The 19,961-nt window shown below is 50.1% G+C and overlaps 2 protein-coding genes across 3 annotated transcripts in view; one reads left to right on the top strand and one right to left on the bottom strand.

Moving 5' to 3' along the window:
* Nucleotides 1–19,470, top strand: part of FAM53B (family with sequence similarity 53 member B) — a 57,036-nt gene extending 37,566 nt beyond the window's left edge. Inside the window, exons 5-6 of one of the 2 annotated variants that reach the window (XM_027890953.1) lie at nt 3,701–4,044; nt 19,459–19,470. In XM_027890953.1, coding sequence (XP_027746754.1) covers nt 3,701–4,030 — 330 coding nt within the window. In that variant the 3' untranslated portion in view covers nt 4,031–4,044; nt 19,459–19,470. Of the gene's footprint in view, nt 1–3,700; nt 4,681–19,458 lie in introns of those variants that run through there. The other variant, XM_027890952.1, reaches the window with a different exon arrangement.
* Nucleotides 9,918–19,961, bottom strand: part of LHPP (phospholysine phosphohistidine inorganic pyrophosphate phosphatase) — a 76,760-nt gene continuing 66,716 nt past the window's right edge. Inside the window, exon 7 of the mRNA XM_027890955.1 lies at nt 9,918–10,674. Coding sequence (XP_027746756.1) covers nt 10,584–10,674 — 91 coding nt within the window. The 3' untranslated portion in view covers nt 9,918–10,583. The remainder of the gene's footprint in view (nt 10,675–19,961) is intronic.

Raw genomic sequence — 19,961 nt, 5'->3', positions numbered from 1 at the left:
CAGTCATTTCTTTCCCAACACTTCATCACTCAGAGGCTCCTTCTGTGGGAGGACAGGGTATGTGTGAGACCCTCGACCTCGTCCCGATGGCAATGTTGATCTTGGAAGCTGCACGTGGCAGTGGTCACCGGTGCTCCTGGGGGGAAGGTGGCTGTGTCTCCCTCTTTTTGGGGAGTTCAAACTGCAGCAAGGGAGGTGCTGGTGAGACCTCTCTGGGGCTTCACTGAGCTGGCAACATGCTTGGCCAGAGCACGGCCCCGGTGCCTGTGCTGCAGCCTGGACCCGGTGGCAAAACTGCTGAGATGCTTTTTAGTTATAAAGGGAGAGCTGGTTATTGGAGCCTCAAGGCTGAGCCATTCCTGCTGCTGCTCCCTCTCCATCTCCCTCCCCTTCCCACTCACTGGGAAACCAGCCTGGGGATGAAGTTGGAGAAGACTGTGGGTGCCTTAAGAGCAGTGGAGAGCATATAACCCAAGTTATGTGTGTGTTTGTGCGTGGCCTGAAACACACCAGCTGCTATTACGAAGCTCTACAGAGCTTCAAAACCAAAGGAAACCCATTTTCCAGTCTCATTTTCCAGTCTCCAGCACCTGACCCTCCTCCTTGGCAGCACGGATGAGCGCTTTCCCTGGCACAAATGCCAGGGAGGATTTACTGTGATGCAAACGACCAAAGCATTTATATATAATGATATAAAGGTAACAAGGCAGCCTGAAAGTGTTTTACAGGAGAAGTTTGCCTCGGAGAGTGATTTAAACTTGAGCCAGGCGGAGAATCCCCCAGTGGAGGTGACTTTGCTGGCAGAGGCACATCATTCCCGCATGCAGCAGCACCGCTCGCCGCCCGCTTCCCCCCTTCCCTTCTGGCACCGGTTTGTTTTCAGCTTTCTGAAGCAACTGTAGCCCAGTGAGCTAACAGGAGGTGCTGACAGCTTGGGAGGTAGGGCTGGTGGTGCTGGAAGCTTGGAGCATTACACCTTTCCCGGGAAAATTGCGGCAATCACCTGGCAGGGTGGAAGAGAAAAAGGGTGTTTGAGCAATAGCTGCGATCACCACGGGGATCACAGTCCTGTTGGTACTGACTCTAGTAGATCCACTGTGTTTGCAGGGATGTGTTCCAGGGAAAAGCTCACAGCTGGCTATTTTGCCAAGGGAAGAGTTACACGAAGGAATGTTGTTGGGGATTTCTCCAGCTTGCTTGCTGTCGGGGCTGCAGCCTCCAGCCTCGGTCCCTGATGAAGATACATGCTAAAAGGTAGGGAAAACCTGGGGAAAAGGATAGATATGGGGGATGAGTCGGCTCCTGCAGCCCTCCCAGATTGTAGCCTTGGTCCTTGCACAGTGTGGAGCATCACAAGATCCTGTGGGATGGAGACATAGCCAGAGTTTGGTCACCAACATGCAAGAAGGGCCTCGTTGCTCTGGAACACCCTGCAGCTCATTCCAGAGGCCAAGCATTTGTTATTTGTATTTTGATTTTTCAGGTCCTTGCATTAGAAATGTCTCATTTTTTTTCCCTCTCCCTGAGAGATTGCCCAGCATGCTGGATTGCAGCAGCTTTGGGGAGAGCTGGGGGAAGAAAAGCCAGCATCTCAAGTGGTCAAAAATGGGTCATTGTGGTTGACAAAGGGGGTCTGGGTGTAAGGTACAGTGCAGATGCTTGCTGGGTGAAGTCAGGATGGCCAGAAATCTCCCCAAAGCCACCTGTGTCAGATCCACGAAGGGGATCTGGATTCCCTTGGTTTCCCTGAGACCAACAGCATTTGAGGTGCCTGCTACCCCTTTCTGCCTGACAGTGAAGGCCAAGGTTGTGGGGAGGCTCGGAGGGGGCTCAGGACTGCCTGGCCATGGGGAACAAGTGCTGCGTTGTGCCACCAACCCTGCTCCTTGGCCCATGTCAGTAGAGGGTTTGACCGCCCAGCTTTGCCAGCTCAGCACTTCAGCACGTGCTAAATTCACCCAGTAAATAAAAAATGAGCAAGGAGCTTCTGATGGGCTGAGAACAGGCGCCGCATCGACGGCGGTGGCTGATCCACCACGGCTCCACAGCCAGCTCATGGAATGCTGGCTTGGTGATCACCATCCTGGGGGTGGTGATTCTGACCAGGCTCCTGGGAAGGTAAGGTGAGGGATTTTGTGGCAGCTAGTGCCTGTAAAAACTTGCTTTCCAAGCTGTCAGACCCGTGTCAGAGGGACCTGCATGTGGCAGGTCCTCCTCCACCAGCAGCCGCCGCGATGCTGGGAGCACCAGGATGGGAAGGGGTTTTCCATCCTCTTGCAGGGAAGGCAGAAATAGCACCTGGAATGACTCGAGGCTTGGGATGAAGCATATGTGAATGTGAGCAGGGAAAATGAGGCTGTTGGATTGATTGTCTTGCCAAAGGCCCAAAAAATGCAAAATTTCCCTGAAAGTCAGGTATCTTCGTGGCTGTTCTCCGAGACATTCCAGATTTGGAAATACTTTTCCTTTGGATGAGAAGAATGTAGCACAAACCTTTTTAGTTGCTCTCCAGGCTGCATCCTCCATTATTCATCACTACAGAAATCACTCATGTCCCTCTCTGAAGCACTGTAGAGTATCTCCCATCCTCTCAGGATGCTCTATCCCACCTGGAGCGGCTCGGCACATCCACACCTGAGTACCAAGCCCTGGGAAGCGACGGAACCAGGAGATGAACTCAGTCAAGAAGGAGAAAAATTAACATTCCCAAAATTGCCAGAGTTTTGTTTGTAGAAAGGATTTGCACTTCTGAGAGGGCTATTGACTTTCAGGAGACTTTCCAAGGCTTTCCAAGTGCCTAAATCACTGTTGGAAATATGCTTGCAAATTTTTTTAAGTACTTAGAAAGTATTTCTCCTGTGTCCTCAGGCCTCCCCCAGTGGTAATTACAGAGTTGTCCATTAACCACAACGTGCAAATCTCTGCTTGAAGCTGTTGCATGTCCAGCACCCAGAGGACAGACCTCATGGAGAGGCACGTCTGGGATTTTAAAAATATGAGAAGGATGACGTGGGGAACTGAAGTTGCATATTTAGAGGGCAAATGCCTATTTTTTCACACTGGCCTTCAGGTTTTTGAAGGTTTCATAGACTGAAGGCCATGTGAAATGTAGCTTCCCCCAGCTTGGGCAGTGGGCAGCTCCTCCTGGGGCAGCAGGAACTTCTCTTTAGATACAGCAGCCTCTGTGTTGTCTCCTGCAGTGGCTCCTGTTACTGTGTGTGTCATGTAGTGGCAGCACCCCAAGCCTCTCAGCAGTGTGTGGTTTGTGGGTAGCAACTCAGCACAAGCACCTTGGATTTATTAAGAGCTGAAGTTCATTTGATTTTGGCGAGCTCTGTACTGCCTTAAACACGCAGCCAGGGGATGTGTGGGGTGGAGACGGTCGTGTAACTGATCCAGAGCATGCTGGGGGTGGTTTTGATGCCATCGCCCGTTGCAGGGACAGGAGAGGTGCAGGAGCTGCCGTGGATGGGGAGGTGGGGGTTTGCAGTGTCTGCTGACCTTTTGGGGACCATCTGGCTGCGAGTGTTTCTGCTGCTCTTCTCGCTTTCTGTTGGGATGGGAGGCTCAAGTTTGGGACGGGGTCGGGAGTACTCTCAGCTCGCCTGCTGTAACTTCTATCCCAGCCCAGCCTCAGGACCGCCCCCGTTCCCCTGTCCCCACACCTGCCTCAGCTGCCTCTCTCCCCTTGCCTTTGCAGAACCGCCAGACTTTCAACAGCCTTACCTGCCTTAGCGCCGCGGCCGAGGACGGCTCCCAGCGGCCCCCCGGCCCGCCGGGCTGGAGCGCATCCCGCCGCTCCCCGGAGGTGATGCCGGGCAGGACCCCCGCCTGCACCCCCGTGCCGGGGCCGCCCCGCCCGCAGCCCGAGGACCCCCGGGCCAGCAGGGATGACCTCTCCTGCGAGGAGGAGGAGGAGGGCGCCGGGAAGGAGGAGGACAGGGTGGCCTGGCGGAGCGGCGGGACAGGCGCCGAGAGTCTCTTCCAGCTGGACGGCGAGATCGACATCGAGCAGATCGAGAACAACTGAGGAGGGAGCGGGTCGTCTCGCCCCCCCGGTGTCGGGGGCTGCCAGCAGAGCCCTGGAGGGGCTCCTCGCTGCGGTTTGCGGGGTCCTGTCACTGCTCCCCCTCCTGCCAGCTGGAGGGGACAAAGCAGCTTTGCCAAAATTTCATCAGGTATTTAGAGCAATTTGTGTGCATGTGTGTGTAAATCTTGAAATTCTTTGTAACTACTGTAGCCAGAGATCAGCCAAGCCGGAGGAAAGTGCCTGTCCGGTAGGAAAACCAGGCACAGGGGTTGCCAAAGTCTCGCCATGAGCGAGTAAATGGCTTTTCCCAGGACAGGGTTGGAGCTGATGGAGCTGGCCGTGCTCCCCTGGGTCCCACCTGTGCTAGTTCAGAAAGGGATGCACAAGGAGAAACCACCACCCCTGGGGCTTGAAGAAGTGTGTGGGGGGAAACCAGAGTATTGAGATTTGCAAACTGAGCACTGGCTGGTGGCCACTGCCGGGGTGGCTGTGGCCCCTTTTCTCCCGCCACATCCCGTGCAGCCCCAGCACCCCCTCTCTCCCCGTGTCCCCGGCAGTGCCGTGAGAAGGAAATCACAAGTGAAGTCTTTTGCTTTTAAATTTAATAATGGCAAAAGCTGGATTTTTACTGCCTTTTTTTTTTTTTTTTTTTTTTTTTTTTTTTTTTTTTTTTTTTTTTTTTTTTTTTTTTTTTTTTTTTTTTTTTTTTTTTTTTTTTTTTTTTTTTTTTTTAAGTTTTCCTGATGAGGAATTAAAGGGACCCCTGGCCCACGTGGGGTGGTGTCCGCAGCAGCGCTTGCCGGGTGCTGCCTGGGAATGCTCAAATGCTCTTCTTCCCTATTTTTTTTTTAATTCCCAGCCCCCTCTCAACCCTGTTGGGAAACAGCCCCACTCAGGCTCGGTGCCACCCTAGCTTGTGTTCCCATCACCCTGTTGGGGCTGGGCTGTTTACCCATTTATCAGCAGCTGTGCCCTCTTTGCTACCCAGGGCACGGCTGCCACCCTCTTTTTTTGGCTTTACTGTGAAGGGCTGCGCGCCCGAGGCACGTCACAGCGGGGTTACTTGACAAAGTCAGCTGGCAAAAGGCTGAAAATCCAGGTAGCAGCACTGAAAGCTTTTCCTCTTCCTGTGCCTTTTTTTAAGCACAGATAAAATGGTGACCATTCTGTTTTTTACAATATGAATTCTCTTTGCTAAAAATAAGCTGTCCACTTGCTAACGGGTTTAGAAGGACACTTTTTTTTTCTTCTCCCTTTGTTTTTTTTTTTCTTTTGTTTGTTTGTTTAAAGCTCTAGGGAGGCTGTACGAGTGGCTTCCAGCATCCTCTGCAGGTTCCTTCAAGTTCAGGGCTCACTTCCCGAGCTTTGCAAAAGCGAGAAAGGAAAAAAAAATCATTGATACCAACAGCAATTGAAGACATGACATTTTTAATGGGGTTCAGCACCCTCGTGGGCAGTGCTTTGAGGGTCCCTAACTCAGAAAGACTGAGAGCTGCTGGTACAGGTTTCATTCACCATTTCTGGTTGTTAGTGCACTTTTCTCTGCAGTGGTTTGGGATATGTGTGGCATCTCCCACCACAGTGGAACCCATTGGCTGTTATCCCTGTCCTGGCACCACAGAGGTTTGGATCCCTCCAGGCAAGCAGGACCAGCCCCAGGTATTTGAGGAGGGGACAACAGGCATGTCTTTTCATTTTGGGGAGCCCTCCAGCTCTTTTAAAGCGTTGCTTGATGCATCACTTAGAAGAAAATACATCCTGGGTGAATTTTTAGCCCTCCTGTTGTGGAAGACGCTGCTGGTCTCAGACATTTTGGGAGGGTCCAGCCATGCCAGTGTTTTCCCAGGTTGCCGCCCCTCTGTCCATGCCCCTGCAGTGTCACCCCCACAGCACAGTTCTTGGCTCTGAGTCTTCCTGATGCTCCATCCATCCTTCCCACCACTGACACGTCCCAGTCTCGGGGCACACAGTTCCTGCTGGCCACAGGCACCTCCTCAGCTGGCCCAAAAAGGGCAAAGACACCCAAATCCGTGTCCGGCTGCTGCCGCAGAGCCCCGGGCGGGCTCTCGCACGTGCATCGCTGGGGCTGGAATTCCTAAGGGCTTCTGTTTTCTTTCCAAGGGCTGCTCCTGGTGCCACGCTAACCCTGCAGTGTGGGGAGGTGGCCGATGGACCACGATCCAGCTGCACTGGACGTAGCCGTAGCATTCAGTTTACATACAGCACAACCTGTTTGCCTTACTAAAAACGCTTCTCCAATGAGTCATGGCCTTATACTGGGCACGTTGGCGTAGGCACAGACTACAGTTAGCGACAGTTTTGAGGCCACAGTGATGTTCTGTTGGGTATCTCTTGTTGGGTTTGTATGATTTCATGTACTTATTCTCAGTTTAGTAAAGCCTTACTTTTTAAATTTTTCTCTCTCTCTCTCTCTCTCTGTAGAGGTAAAACGTTTGTGGATTTATATATATATAAATATATATATAAATAAAGTAATTAAAAAATATTAAATATAATATAGTATGTGCCTCAGATTCAGGGGACATCCTGTTGATTGTAAAGTCAGAAGTGGTGTTGCTCCCTGGCGTCAGGAGATCTGTCCCCTACGCCCGCAGTGGGAGAGCAGGACCTGGGGGTCCTGCTCCTGGTTTGTAAAGGACTTCACCTATTACACAGATGCTTTGGTAACCTTCCAACTCCCCCCCAACAAATCCCTGCCGGCTGCCAGAATGTGATGTTAAAGTAATATGCAGACAAAGGATGTTATTCCTTGCTAAGTGGCTAAAACAAGCTTATTATTGTGAAGAGACCCGATGGCTTGTCCAAGGTGTGACCCAGTCTGGGCAACCACTGTTTTAGGATGACAGCAAAGCTGTGTCAGCAGCAATCATCATGAAAAAATAGGATTTTAATACAAAAAGTCTTAGCAGGCACATGGGAGTTTGTTGTGTATTTGCAGATGTAGCTCTTTGAGCTGGTTCTATGAAAGAGTACATTTTAAAAAAAACAAAATGAAACAATGAAAAGAAGTGTTTGTAAAATAGATTGTAATTTTTCCACGTTCTAGCATAGCCTGTTTGGCCAATAAAGTTGTGTTTCAAGTGCATTGTTTAAAGCTCCTGGCTGCCCAGGCGAACAGACTGATGTAGGATGTTCTAGGATCGTAGCGGTGCTTTACGGCGCGTACGAGTTCGGTGTTTTCAAGAAAGCGAAAGAAGAGGATGGCCAAATAAAAATAATAAAAAAAAAAAAAAGGATGAGGAGAAAAATAAATAAATAAAAAAAAAGAAACACCAAGCCTTCTGAAGCTATGACCTGTAGTAGCCAAGTCTTGCTGGCAATTGCACAAGCGCCGTGCGTGTCCCCGGGGAGGGGCTGCCCGAGGTGCCCCCTCCGCGGGCCAGCGAGGAGGCTGCACGTTCCCACCCCCTCCATGACTTGATTGCACTAGAGCAGCTCAATCTCAGGAAATTGCTTGTTACTTTTACTGTGTAAATAAAGCTTCCTGGTTCAATAACCCCCGGGCCGGTGTCTCATCTCTGTGTGCTGCGGGGTCGAGGGGGGCTGGGGACGCCGCTGCCCCTCGGGGATGGGACAGCCGGGTTGTGGCACTGGTTGGAGTTTGATGGGGCAGGAGTCTTCTCTCCTCTCCCAGAAGGGGTCTGGCTGCACCCTCTTGGCCATCTCCATGGGTGCTGGGAGGGGGTGTCCCAAAAATGCGTGTGTGTTGGCGAATCCCCCAGCTGGGACCCTCCATCGAGGTGTCTGTGTTAGAAACAGGAAGGAGTTCCCATTGCACTGGAAAATGGACATTTTGTGATATTCACATATAGACAGACATGATACATCCCACCCTGGTGGGGGTTGTCTCCCACTGCCCCCCCAGCCTGATCCTGGCTGTCATTTAGTTGTGACACAGCTGAAGATACAATAACAAAATGCCGAAAATCTAACAACAAACGGCAAATTTAAATGCCAAATAGCACCTTATTCTTTGTGTTTAAGGACAGAGATAATGTTCCACTCCTAAACTCAATGTCTCACCCCTAAACTCAGGCAAGGCCAGAGCTGACAGCAGGGCAAGGGCACACAGGGGTGTTAAATAAATACATGGGGAAACAGGGCGAGATCTCCCCTTTATAACCCAAAAAGGAAAACGGCTGTGCTTCCTCCAGCGAGCAAACAGTATAAAAAGTTTCATGACAGATGGCAGGATGTTTATCTGCCTAAACTTAATCAGATTGAAGTGATAGGCTTAGTATAATAGAACAAAAAAAGGAAGAATTAGGGGATAAAAAAGAAATTCTCAGTGATCCGTCACAGCCCGAATGTTCGATCAGGGTTTATGGCATCCTTCCGTGTGTGTGGGTGCTGACAGTACCACATGCTCTGGCTGAACCACTACCCAGAGGATAAAAGATACAAAAACAGACCCAAAAATTGCGCTAAGGTCATATTCCCAGATGTAGTTTATTTTATTAGAATTCAATTCCCAGCCCGCTTTCCCCCTGCCGTCCCCAAAGGGGTGCCCTGCAGCTCAGGGGCCAGCTGGTAGCTCTGAAAGACAAATGTTCCAACACTCACAGGTTGCTCCAGAAACAGGGAGAATCACTTTTTGGTGTCCTTCAGCAAGCAGGGTCCTCTTCAGCTGTTGGGGCTGCTGGGGCTGGAATTATCATTCACCTCCTGCTTGCAGATGTGGGGAGCAGTGGCTGAATGCAGGCACTGGCCAGCACATTACATATAAACACACAAACAGAATTACATACCTGACCAGGGGCCCATGGGACGTCTGAAGCAGCTTAAAGCCTTGCCCAGAGCCCAGGAGGGTGCAGAGCTGCTGACATGTTGATTAAAAGGGGATTTTTGCCTCTAAATGGTGAACTGGGCAACTGCTGCCACGTGTCGGTGAGGGTGGGCAGAGGACGTGACAGAGCAACCCCTAATCTTTAATTTTTCCACCCATTTTGAGCCCCTGTCTCAGCCACGCTCTTGCCACGTGAGGAATGGCCAGGAGTTACCACACAGGCTGCAACACCTGTACTGCAGAACTGATGGGGGAGAGAAACTAAAAACCCTGGGGACGTGCGGGAGAGCTGCAATGCCTGGAAGCAGGAAGCAGCTCCTTTTAGAAATCCTTATTGTGGTTAGAAGAAAAAAAAAAAGCAAATCTCATGGCTGCCCCTGCTCCGTGGAGCACTACTTTGCAGCCCTGCACGTGCTGAGAGCTCCTGGCAGCAGGATGGGGCTGAGCTGGAGCTAAAATGATGTGGCAGATTCTTGGCAGGCATGTGGTGCTGGTGTGGGATCAGTCCCAGGAGACGTTCAGTGAGTACAAAGAATCTCAGAATGGTTTGGGCTGGAAGGGACCTCAAAGACCATTTTGTTCCAACCCCCTGCCATGGGCAGGGACACCTTCCATTATTCCATGTTGCTCCAAGCCCCAACCAACCTGGCCTTGGACACTTCCAGGGATCCAGGGGCAGCCACAGCTTCTCTGGGCAACCTGTGCCAGGGCCTCCCCACCCTCCCAGGGAAAAATCTCTTCCCAATATCCAATCTAAACCTACCCTTTTTAAAGCCATTCCCCTTTGTCCTGTTACTCTATGCCCTCGTGAAGTCCCTCTCAAGCTGGAGCTGTGTGGGACTCAACACCAACAGCTCCCTGGCACAGGGAGCATCCTTGGCTGCATGTCCAGGATCTTATTGGGAAGAGGCAGGAAACCCACACCCCCTCCCACATAACCACGTCTGCTTGTAGATGGAGGGAAGGCAAAGCCCATCAGTCCCATGGTCCCTGCCACCTTATTCCAGATAGGGAAAAGCATTTCAGATCCTGTAAACAGCCCTGCCAGTGCTGATCCAACTGAACACAAGGACAAATAGGCCAGATCCAAAGGATGGGGTTTATTCCTGACAGGATAGTACAGTTATTCCCTAATGTGTCACAGCATTACCACATTCCCATGCCTTCGCCCAGGGCTGTTCCAGACAGGCTAATCCTGGCAGAACCACATTTACTGGCTTGGATCCAGGGGTGTCCCCCCTCCCCAGGGTTTTGTGCCACCCAAGGCACACACAGGACCCTGCAGAGCCCCCACCAGGGCTTGGTGGCCTCCATCCCCCCTCAAGGACATCCTCCATCCCATCTCAGGCACTCCAAAAGGCACAGCACAGATGGGTTAAACAGGTAAGTCTCTCAGTGGGGGGGTGCCAGGTTCCCTGTTTCACACCTGGACACCTCTAGGCTGGGTACCTGGCCTGAGGGAAGAGTTAAAGGGGGAACAGCCCCCCCAGAATCACCCAGATGGGGTAGAGGCCCCTCATAGGCACTAAGAGGAGAACATTCGAGACAGTGGGCTTGGAGTTCCCTTGGATGAGGTCAGTAGATCATTTTAGTACCATTACGTGGAATATTTAGGAAAGCGGGTGCCCACCACCCCGGGCAAGGCTGGGCCTGGGTTTGTTAAGGTGAGGTGGAGGTGGGAGAGGATGAAGTGGTTCCATGGAGGGGCTACACACAAGGACTCATCCCTGTTCCTGCTGGTGGGTTTTACAGGTGCTGGAGGATGATGTCGACCGCTTCAGCCAGGTTGTTCACGTAGGCGTCAGGCTTCACATCGGGGTGGTTTTCATCTGAAGGTCTGCAAAGGGTACAGAAGGGCACAGCTGAGCAAGGGCAGGCTCCCAAACAGCTCCCATGTCCCTGGCTCTCCTGCTGCTCACACAGGCCAGGGCAGCACCCAGGTGACCCCCAATGGAGGACCCTCTGGTGAGCCTGAGGTTCGCATTCCCCCCTCTTCTGGTTTTTTACCCCCTTTTCCCCTTCTCTCCCCCACAGGCAGGTCTTTTCCACATGCCCAGGTAGATCCTGTGTCCTTGTGCCACTGAGCTGGGCAAAGCTTTGCAAAGCCTTGACTGGGAGAGAATCTCCAATTAGTTAATGAACTAATCCAAATCAATGCACTGCATTTGACACAGCACTTCTTCACTCAGGCAATAGCAGTACCAGAGAGGGATCGGTATAAGGACACCTCACTGCAAGCCTAGGACCTTAAAAAACTGCAAATAATTATTCCCCCAAGTTTTTTTCTCTAGTAAGAGGTAAAGAAAAGAAGAACTCGCTTCCAGCCTAGAGACATGAAAAGTGAAAAGGGAGGATTCGTCAGGGTTTCATTTTGCAGGACCACCATCTTCTTGTGAACGCAGCAGCGGAGTTTTGAGACACCACCAGCAGAAGGCTGAGACTCACCCTCCACACTGAGTCACCACCCCAAAGCAGAGAGGCTCGAAGCCATTTTTTGCCAATGACTCAATTAGCGGTACTGCCCTAACGAGGCGCAGATGCACAGCCCCATTTCGCTGACTCAGCAGCACCGCTGGTGGGGAGCTGGGGGCAGATGTGGGAGGCAGAAATTTTCCGAGCCCCGTGGTCCTGTTATGGCTCTTGGGCTGAGAAACCCAACAGCTGCTGAAGAGAAAACACATGTATTTTGTACGCTTTAATGACTTTCCTTTGGGAAAGAGCCTGAATGTCCACCTCCCACCTCTCCCGCTCCCCGGGAAGGGCAACCCTTTATTTAGCACAGCGTCTCAGTGGGGGGAGATGCATTTCCCATCGGACGCATGGGAGACAGAGAGATGATTATTTATGATGTGCAGAGTTTGGTGAGCACTTGTCTGTACAAGCATCAAGTCATTTCTTCAGTCCCAGCGCTGAAGCTCCCCAGGGCTCTTTCCTTTCCTGCTCCTTTTTCAGCCGCCCTCCTCTCGTGTCCAAGCACATGAGCTCCTCACAAAGGCACGGCCTCTTCCAAGAGCCCACGCCGCTCGAGGGTTTACTTGCTGCGAAGTTACGCTATGCAACTAGGGAAAATAGTATGTTTTTGTATTTTCAGCTGAGATTCAGCTTTCCTTGTGCCACTTGCAACACCGTGTCCAGCACTAGGACGATGTCCCCATGAAACACTCTGTGCTGGGGGTGGCTGTCATAAAAGCATCTTATTCAAAGGGCAGATGCATCATTAAATATCCAAAGTCTGCCTCAATACAGGGCTAGGGTGCAATGAAAAGAGTAATTATGATGGTTTTTAGGTTTTTTCTGAACTGAAAAAGAGTTTAAATTGCTGAAGGTAAAGCAAGTTGTAATATGCAATGGAGAAAAACCTTCAAACATAAACCAAGTAAAAATCCAGTGTGAACCTATCCCTTTGACAGTGATCATTGCTCACCCCTGATTTAACCAAGTGGCTTCTATGAATACAGAAATATCTTTGGGTGTATAGTAAAACACTCACGTCTTGTCATTTATCTTTTATTTGAGTGAAGATCTAAATAGAGTAATGAATAAAAGCATCTTCCCATTTTACCCCCTGAAAAACGTTTTTTTTTTCCCTAGCCTATACATTAGGAGAAAAAAATCTAAGAACTGCTCAAAATGAACGCTTCTAAAAGAAATTTTCAATTCCACAGCATTCTTTGATCTATTAAAAGGATTTTTGTGATTATTATCTGTGCTGACTACACAGAAATCCATCTGTAACTCAGCTGCTAAATGCCAGCCATCAAGGAAAGGCCCTGTATACACTTGATGTGTCCTGTGAAAGGGGTGTGTGTGGCATGTGTGTGTGTATGTGTGTATATATATATCTAGAGAGAGATAAATATATATGAAATGAGGTATTTTTACCCATTTACCCAAATACCATGGGATCACAACACACAAACCGGCCAACCACCAACTCCTGGCTCCACTGAGGTTAATAATAAAACCCACCTTAGCTCAGGGGAGCTCCAAGTTCACCCTGCTGCATTGCCCAACTGCCCTCTGGGATCTCAGGGGTGGACACAGCCTCCGTTTCTATCTGCTGCATCCCTCATATTGATCCAAGCCCCATTACTTCCCTTCTGCTTCACAGCCCAGTACCCTACAGGGTTACAGCTGGGCACCCTACAATCCTCTTCTGCTGCTCATGCTGCAGACAGACAGCCTTGCTCACAACACGAGGGTGTCAGTCATTTTACTAACACTTCACTGGTGCCAACCAGAAGAGAATGAGAGGAATATGCAGCCCTTATCAAGTAGATGTCTTCCTCAAAGCAGGCAGGGTGCAGAGCAGAGCCCTGAAGTGCTGCAGGTGCTCCAGCCAGGACCCTGCTTCCCTCCTGTGACAGCCCCATGACACCTCCCTGTCCCCTCACCAGTGATCCATACCCCTGGGCTGGGAAGTGAGCACAATTTCAGCCCACAGCCCATTTTGGAGCTCTCCTTTTGAGCCCTGTCATATGTCTTAGATTACCTACATCCTCGTCGCCGCTACGTGGGGGGAAACGGAATAAATAAAAACTGTCTGAAGTCCGTAGGAAATCAGAGAGCTGGGATAAACACACTTCCCTGCTCTCCTGCCTTTTCCTGGGGCTGTGAGTGGAGCTTTTCTCCCTGCCAGTGCCACCCCAAGTGCTGTTTCATGTGGTCCCTCCCTTTGTCTCACAGACGCTTTGTAGCTCACGCAAACAGCCCAGCGATGGTTTGTTCCCCCCCACCCCGTCGCTCAGCGCTGCTCTTTTAGGCATCCGTGGAAAAGAAACTGCAAGCAATAATCCCCAAACACTAATGCCAAGAAGCAAAGCTCCAAATGTAGCAAAACAATTCAGGAGCCCAAGTCTGGGTGCCAGGAGCGAGGCAGAAGTGAGAGCTGTGCCATGAAACCTCTGGGCACACTGGACAGGTTTGGTGGAGGATGAGCCCTTCTTCTGCTGTCTAGAGGGAGCAGAGACAGTGGCTCTACACCAGCCTCCTCTTCCCTGGGGAATTTGGGCTTTTTCCCAGGAGAAACCCCCAGATGCTGGGAGTTTTAAGATCCCCTAAAGTGAAGCCCTGCTCTGGAGCTCGGCCCTGATGCCCTGGGCATTGCTTTGGCACATCAGAGCCTCCCTGGACTGGGCCATCAAGTGCAGGTGGAAACTTCAGCCAAGAGCAGATCTTGGTCTCACACTTCCAGCTCTGCTTCTCTCTCAGTGACAATGACCCTGTGCCTCGCCTGGCAGGCATCACGACTGCAGGTCACAGAACTGACTGCAGAGGTTACTTTCTAATACTTTACTCTTTCATCTTCCATAAATAAATAAATTTTAAAAAAACCCATCTAAAAATATCTTTAATTTGCTAGGTCAGTTGAAGAAGTTAGCATTGAGCTAACTTTAGGATAGACTCCTTCCGATTTTTTTTTCTCACGTGGGACTCTGGTTGCAGGGAAGAACATAAATCAAAATGACAGAAAATTATATACTGCAGCTGAACATTGAGCTGTCAGCAGTCTTGGCCAGCGCACAAACTCGCTTGTGAAAAATCAACTACAGCCTTGGGAAACGCTCTCTCTGTTAAAGCAGGACTCCTTGGAGTGGCTGAGCACCCCAGCCTGGATGTGCACACACACAAGGAACATTTTCCAGCCCACGCTGGCCACAGCACTGTGAAATGTGGCCCTGCACTGCCGCACTGCCCTTTGGTGGCCGCTTGGCTGCTGTATGAAGGGGTCAGGGAAAGAAGCGGCTTAGCACGGGATCCCTCCAAAATCCAGGGTGGTCCCTCTTCAGCGCCTGTGCAGACACATGATCTGTGCTCAGGGTGATGTTAAAGAGAGTTATGTTCTTCAAAAGAAAAGCCACCCCAAACCACCCGTGCATCACCACGCGTGAACGATACGAAGTATCTTCAACGCGATGCAAACAACTCAGACAGGGGTCTGGAGGCTCGGTAGTTACTCACGTCTATCAAATCCTCAGGAGATAACTAAACATCCTCCTCTCCCAGGGGCCATTTATCACTGTCAGGGCTGCAGCAGCTGAGCAGTTCTGAGCCAGACCCTGTGCTCACACTAAACTGGTTAGTTCAGATCAATGCTTCGCTCGGAGACATCAAGGGAGCAGCAGGGGGATGCAGGAAACTGGCTCTGCCATTTTAACTCTTCACTTGGTAAGAGAAGCTCCAGCTCTCAGGGAAAGGTCCAGTGTCAGAACTGCTGACTGGCAGCAAGCGATGGATTCACTGGTGGTGAGGCATGAAACCAAACCCCGCATCACAACGTGCTGTGAAAAATCAGCTGCTGCAAGAACAAGAAGGTTCACTTACTGTCTGGGTGAGATTTCCACTTGCATAAGCCTGTTCTGACAAGCCAGATTCCCTGCCAAGACTCAGCTATCAGGGATGGTCCTGAATTGCCCTAACTGCAGTGTCATTTTCCTCAGTGGTTCACCCAGATGCAGTTGAACATCTGTGAGGGAAAAAGGGATCTACGCTGGCCCTCCTGGTCCTTTGCAGGGACTGTTGGGGGTCTTGGAAGCGAATGGAGGAAATAGAGGGAGAAAAGACAGCGTAAAAAGATGACCCAAAAAACCCCATAGACTTTGAGTTAGTTCTTCTGTTTCCCATACCAGATGGGATTCCAGTTCTGGACTGTGGGTCAAGGGCGAGTTTTGGACGGTGCTGTCAGATAGTTCTAATGGCACTTTAATGGGGAACAATTGCTGCAAGGGGGAATTGGACCTGAGTGCTGAGGTGTCCTGTGAGCTGGGAGCCAACCATCCCACCAGCAGCAAGGAAGGGTTGCCTGAGCTCCAGACCTCCATGTCATGCTGTCCTAGGAAAGTTCACATACCGTTTGGAATGACTTCCTCAGCGCCTCACTTGTGCTCATTTCCAACAAAACATATGGAGGACAAAAAGGAAACAGCTGGATTACTGCATGGACAAAATATTTAAGAGATAAAAGTCTCAGTGGAGGTAGCTGACATGGATAGTCAGGGCCACAGGGATGGAAACAGCCCCAGAATCCAGGTCAACCCGAGACCTGCTGAAACTTGACTTCAGAGAACGAGAGCAGATGGGGATTGATCGACACATGATCAGTGCCACAGGTTAAAATTAGCTTTTACATAATCCTTTGAAAATTGGGGTGGGTAGGAAAAACACCACGCAGGGCCAAAGCAAGGCACCAAAGTTAATTATAAAAAGACAAATGATCTCGCATTCCAGCGCACAGAGCCCCAGTCATTTGGCTGATCCATAACTCTGTGTCCCATGACCACTGACCCTCCCAGCAGCTCCACTTTCTGTCAGCAAACTCCATCCCACAAACTCGCCCTCTGTTTGTACAAGGCACCTGTGTGTCACCATCCAGACTTCCCACTAACTCCCCGATTAACCAGCGCACACTCCTGCTCCATAAAATGAGATAAAAAAGCCTGACACCATTTCTCCTGACAGCATATTCTTCAGGGGCTGTTACCATAGCTGTAAAATATGCAAGACAGAGTTTAACAAGGTTTTCTTTATGAGGAATGCAAACAGACACTGTAACCTTTGCTAGTTGCTTTGGACAGATGCAATAATTAGACTCGGTGCCATGAGTGAAACCCTCTTTTTTTTCTTGAAACGTGCAATTTAATCAGTTTGGCGCTGAAAACCCAGAAAAATCACAGTGACTAACAGCTCACTGATGGGCAGCTGAGGGATGGCTGTGGAACACATTTCCTGACAGGACAATGAGAGACAAACCTGCACCAAAGCCACCAACAGCACCCAGGGCTGGAGCAGGTCCCAGAACTCCAGGCAAGACCATATCTGGATCCCTCTCATGTCACAGATAGATCTCCCTGGGACAAGAAGGGACGCTTTTGTGGTTAAAAACTGGATTTTGGAGAGCTGCTGTGAGACAGGACAGAAGGTCTGTCCTCATAAAGCACCTTCCTTTGCTTTGCTGGTTTCTTTTGGGAAGATTTTTTTGCTTGGAAAGGTGTGCACCATCCACAGAAGCTTCCAATCACAAGCCATCAGCCAAGGATGCCTTCTCTGTGGCTGCAGGAAGCCTCTAGAGATGACCTTGCCATGCCATCTCCTCCTGCTCAACATGTCTCCAGGAAAAACAAACCCATCTCAGAGCTCCTCTCTTGACTCCCAGAATTGCACACACAGCTAATTGTGTTTAATTGTGACTAATTTAAATTTAAGCATCCACAAACAGGTAGAAATTAACAGCCAAATTGTTTGCTAACACCTGAAGGAAGTCTGTAGGCTTGTGACTTAATCATTCCCATTTAAGTTGAACTGCTGCAGTTCAACAGAATAAACCAGCTGAGGTACAACACTTCTCCAGGCAATGTATCTCAACATACTGGAAAATAGTGAGATTGAGGGTAGAGGGAGTTATATTTTCGCACAGATTACCCCAAACCAAAATAAAACAAAAATGCTGGAAATCAAAGGATCACAGAATGGTTTGGGTTGGAAAGGACCTTAAAACTCATCTCATTCCACCTCCTGCCATGGGCAGGGACACCTTCCGCTATGCCAGGTTGCTCCAAGCCCTGTCCAACCTGGCCTTGGACACTTCCAGGGATGGGGCAGCCACAGCTTCTCTGGGCAACCTGTGCCAGGGCCTCCCCACCCTCACGGGGAAGAATTTCTTCCCAATATCCCATCTAACCCTGCCCTCTGGCACTTTGAAGCCATTCCCCCTTGTCCTGTCACTCCATGCCTTTTTGAAAAGTCCCTCTCCAGCTCTCTTGGATCCCCTTTAGGTTGCCATTCGCCATATCCTTGTTTTTCTGAATTTCAAGGCATTTCCTGGGGTGAACACTTGCACTTTTCAAACATATATGTGCTGAAATTTTAATTTGAAGCATTATGGTAATTTGCTTGTTCCTAATCAGTTGGCTGCACAATGATGCTTTAACCAACGAGCTCAGATACACAATTCCTGAAATAACTGCTTAGAAGAGGATGCTGAAAGCACTGGTAGGGCTGAAACAGGAGCACGAGGAGTGCTTGGTGTCCCTGCTGCACTTTGCTCCACCAGGTTTTTCACCAGGTCTTTTTAAACGGGCAGCTGCCAAGATCTGGTGCAGGACATCACACTGGGGAGCAGGGAAGAGGCCAGAAATGAGGATTGTAACTATTTACATTAAGTGATTCAGGGAAAAAGTGGGACTTTGACAAAAAGTAAGGAAGTTAAAGGATCAGAAGTGATCAGAACAGATCACAGGCTGGAGGCTGGCAGTAGCAAACTTCCATGGACATTACATAAAAACCTTGGGAGAGGGTCAGCACAAGTGTTTTCCGTACTGCTCCTCACAGGCATGACATTTAGTCACGGTGATTGTAAATTAACCCTTGGATAATCCCAGTTCCTGCCATTTCTGCAGGGTGCAGGGCACCAACCAGTCATGGAACACACGACGCTGAGGAAGTGGATGACAGCAGCTGTTTTCCTCCACCCATTCCTATTTATTTTCTCTCTCAGGAAACGCAGCACATGTGAACGTGCCAGATTAAGAGCTTTGGACATTAAAAGCCCTGAAATTCTGTGGACAGGACATATACAGATCCCTCCACGTATTTGTAAGAAACAGGTACGAAGGAAGGCAGGACGGCGATGGGAGAGACGTGCTGCTGTCAGGACAGAGGGTACTGCTGGCTAAATGCTCTCATGTGAGCACAGCAGAGCATGGGATTTTATTAGCACTGACTTCTTTCCCCTGCCTCCAAAATCCCTCACGGAAAAACACATTGGAAAGTCAAGCTGGTCTGAACAAATATTTAAACAAGCAGAGCACTGGTGTTCCGGCATCTGAGCAGCAATTTTCCTGTCAGAACTGCAGAGCTCTCTCATCTTGTAAAGCCAGAGCAGTTCAGCAGGGGCCAGGCATTAAAAGTGTGCATACCAGTGTTACGGTGGAGGAGAGGGAGCAGCACACGTGCCCGGTCTGGCTTTGGGTTGGTTCCCAGCCTGCTTGTCCCAAAACAGCTGCACATGTGTCCTGGGAGAGGATGGCACGCCAGGGAGAGCTGGAACCTGGTGACCATCAGGATGGTGGGATACTCAACCAGCCCCTTCTGCCACATGGGGATCTGGTTCCCTCTTCTCTGCCCAAAATCAAGGTATCACGTGGCCTCTGAGCTTCAACCTGACCTGGTCCCATACAACCCTTAATCCAAGGGTTATGCCTTCATGGCTCCAAAGCCTCAAAATCCATGCTCTGGCTCCATGCTTGGGATGGATTGGACTGCTGAGGAGACTCAGGAGGAAGAGAGTCACTGCATTGGTGACTGCCATCCTCAGCCTCATGGAAACCATTTCCATTTACCTTACGCAGTGAGGTTGGATATTGATAATATTTGTGCAACATACTCTGTTAGGCCAACAGAAACAGCCAGAGAAACAGATAAACATTTGAGAACACAAAATGCTTCTGCCACTGCAGAGGTGCACACTCACCTCTCTGCCACTTGGGGTTTTCCTATCATGCCAGCCCAGACCCATTTCACCCAGCATTGTCTGTCCAGAAGCAAAATGCTTTGCCCAGGTTGGTGACATGAACCTGCTTGGGAGCCTCCTCCTCAGGACAGACAAATCCCTCCAAGTGGAAAGGGAAGAGCACACATAGAATCACTTCGGTTGAAAAGGTCTCTAAGATCATAAACCACTGATGAATCTCCAAGTCCAACTGTTAACCCAGCACTAAACCCACGTCCCCAGCTGCCACACCGACATGTCTTTCCAATCCCTCCAGGAATGGTGATTCCAGCACTTCTCTGGGCAGCTGTGACAGGGCTTGACAACCCTTTCAGTGAAGAAATTTTTCATAATATCCAATCTAAACCTCCCCTGGCACAGCTTGAGGCCATTTCCCCTTGTCCTGTCCCTTGTTCCTTGGGAGCAGAGCCTGACCCCCACCTGGCTCCCCTCTCCTCTTGGGGAGTTGCAGAGAGTGAGAAGGTCCCCCCTGAGCCTCCTTTTCTCCAGGCTGAGGCCCCCCAGCTCCCTCAGCTGCTCTTCATGCTCCAGACCCTTCACCAGCTTCTCTCCCCTTATTCATCCCATGTTCATCCCATCTTCTTAGATAACAAACCTGGATAGGAAATACCCTCTGG

Source organism: Empidonax traillii, unplaced genomic scaffold, assembly GCF_003031625.1.
Source record: "Empidonax traillii isolate 1590-97213 ecotype Southwest subspecies unplaced genomic scaffold, ASM303162v1 scaffold304:size641404, whole genome shotgun sequence".
NCBI lineage: Eukaryota > Metazoa > Chordata > Aves > Passeriformes > Tyrannidae > Empidonax > Empidonax traillii.
The sequence above is the reverse complement of the archived record's forward strand: the minus strand, read 5'-3'. Positions and strand labels throughout refer to the sequence as shown.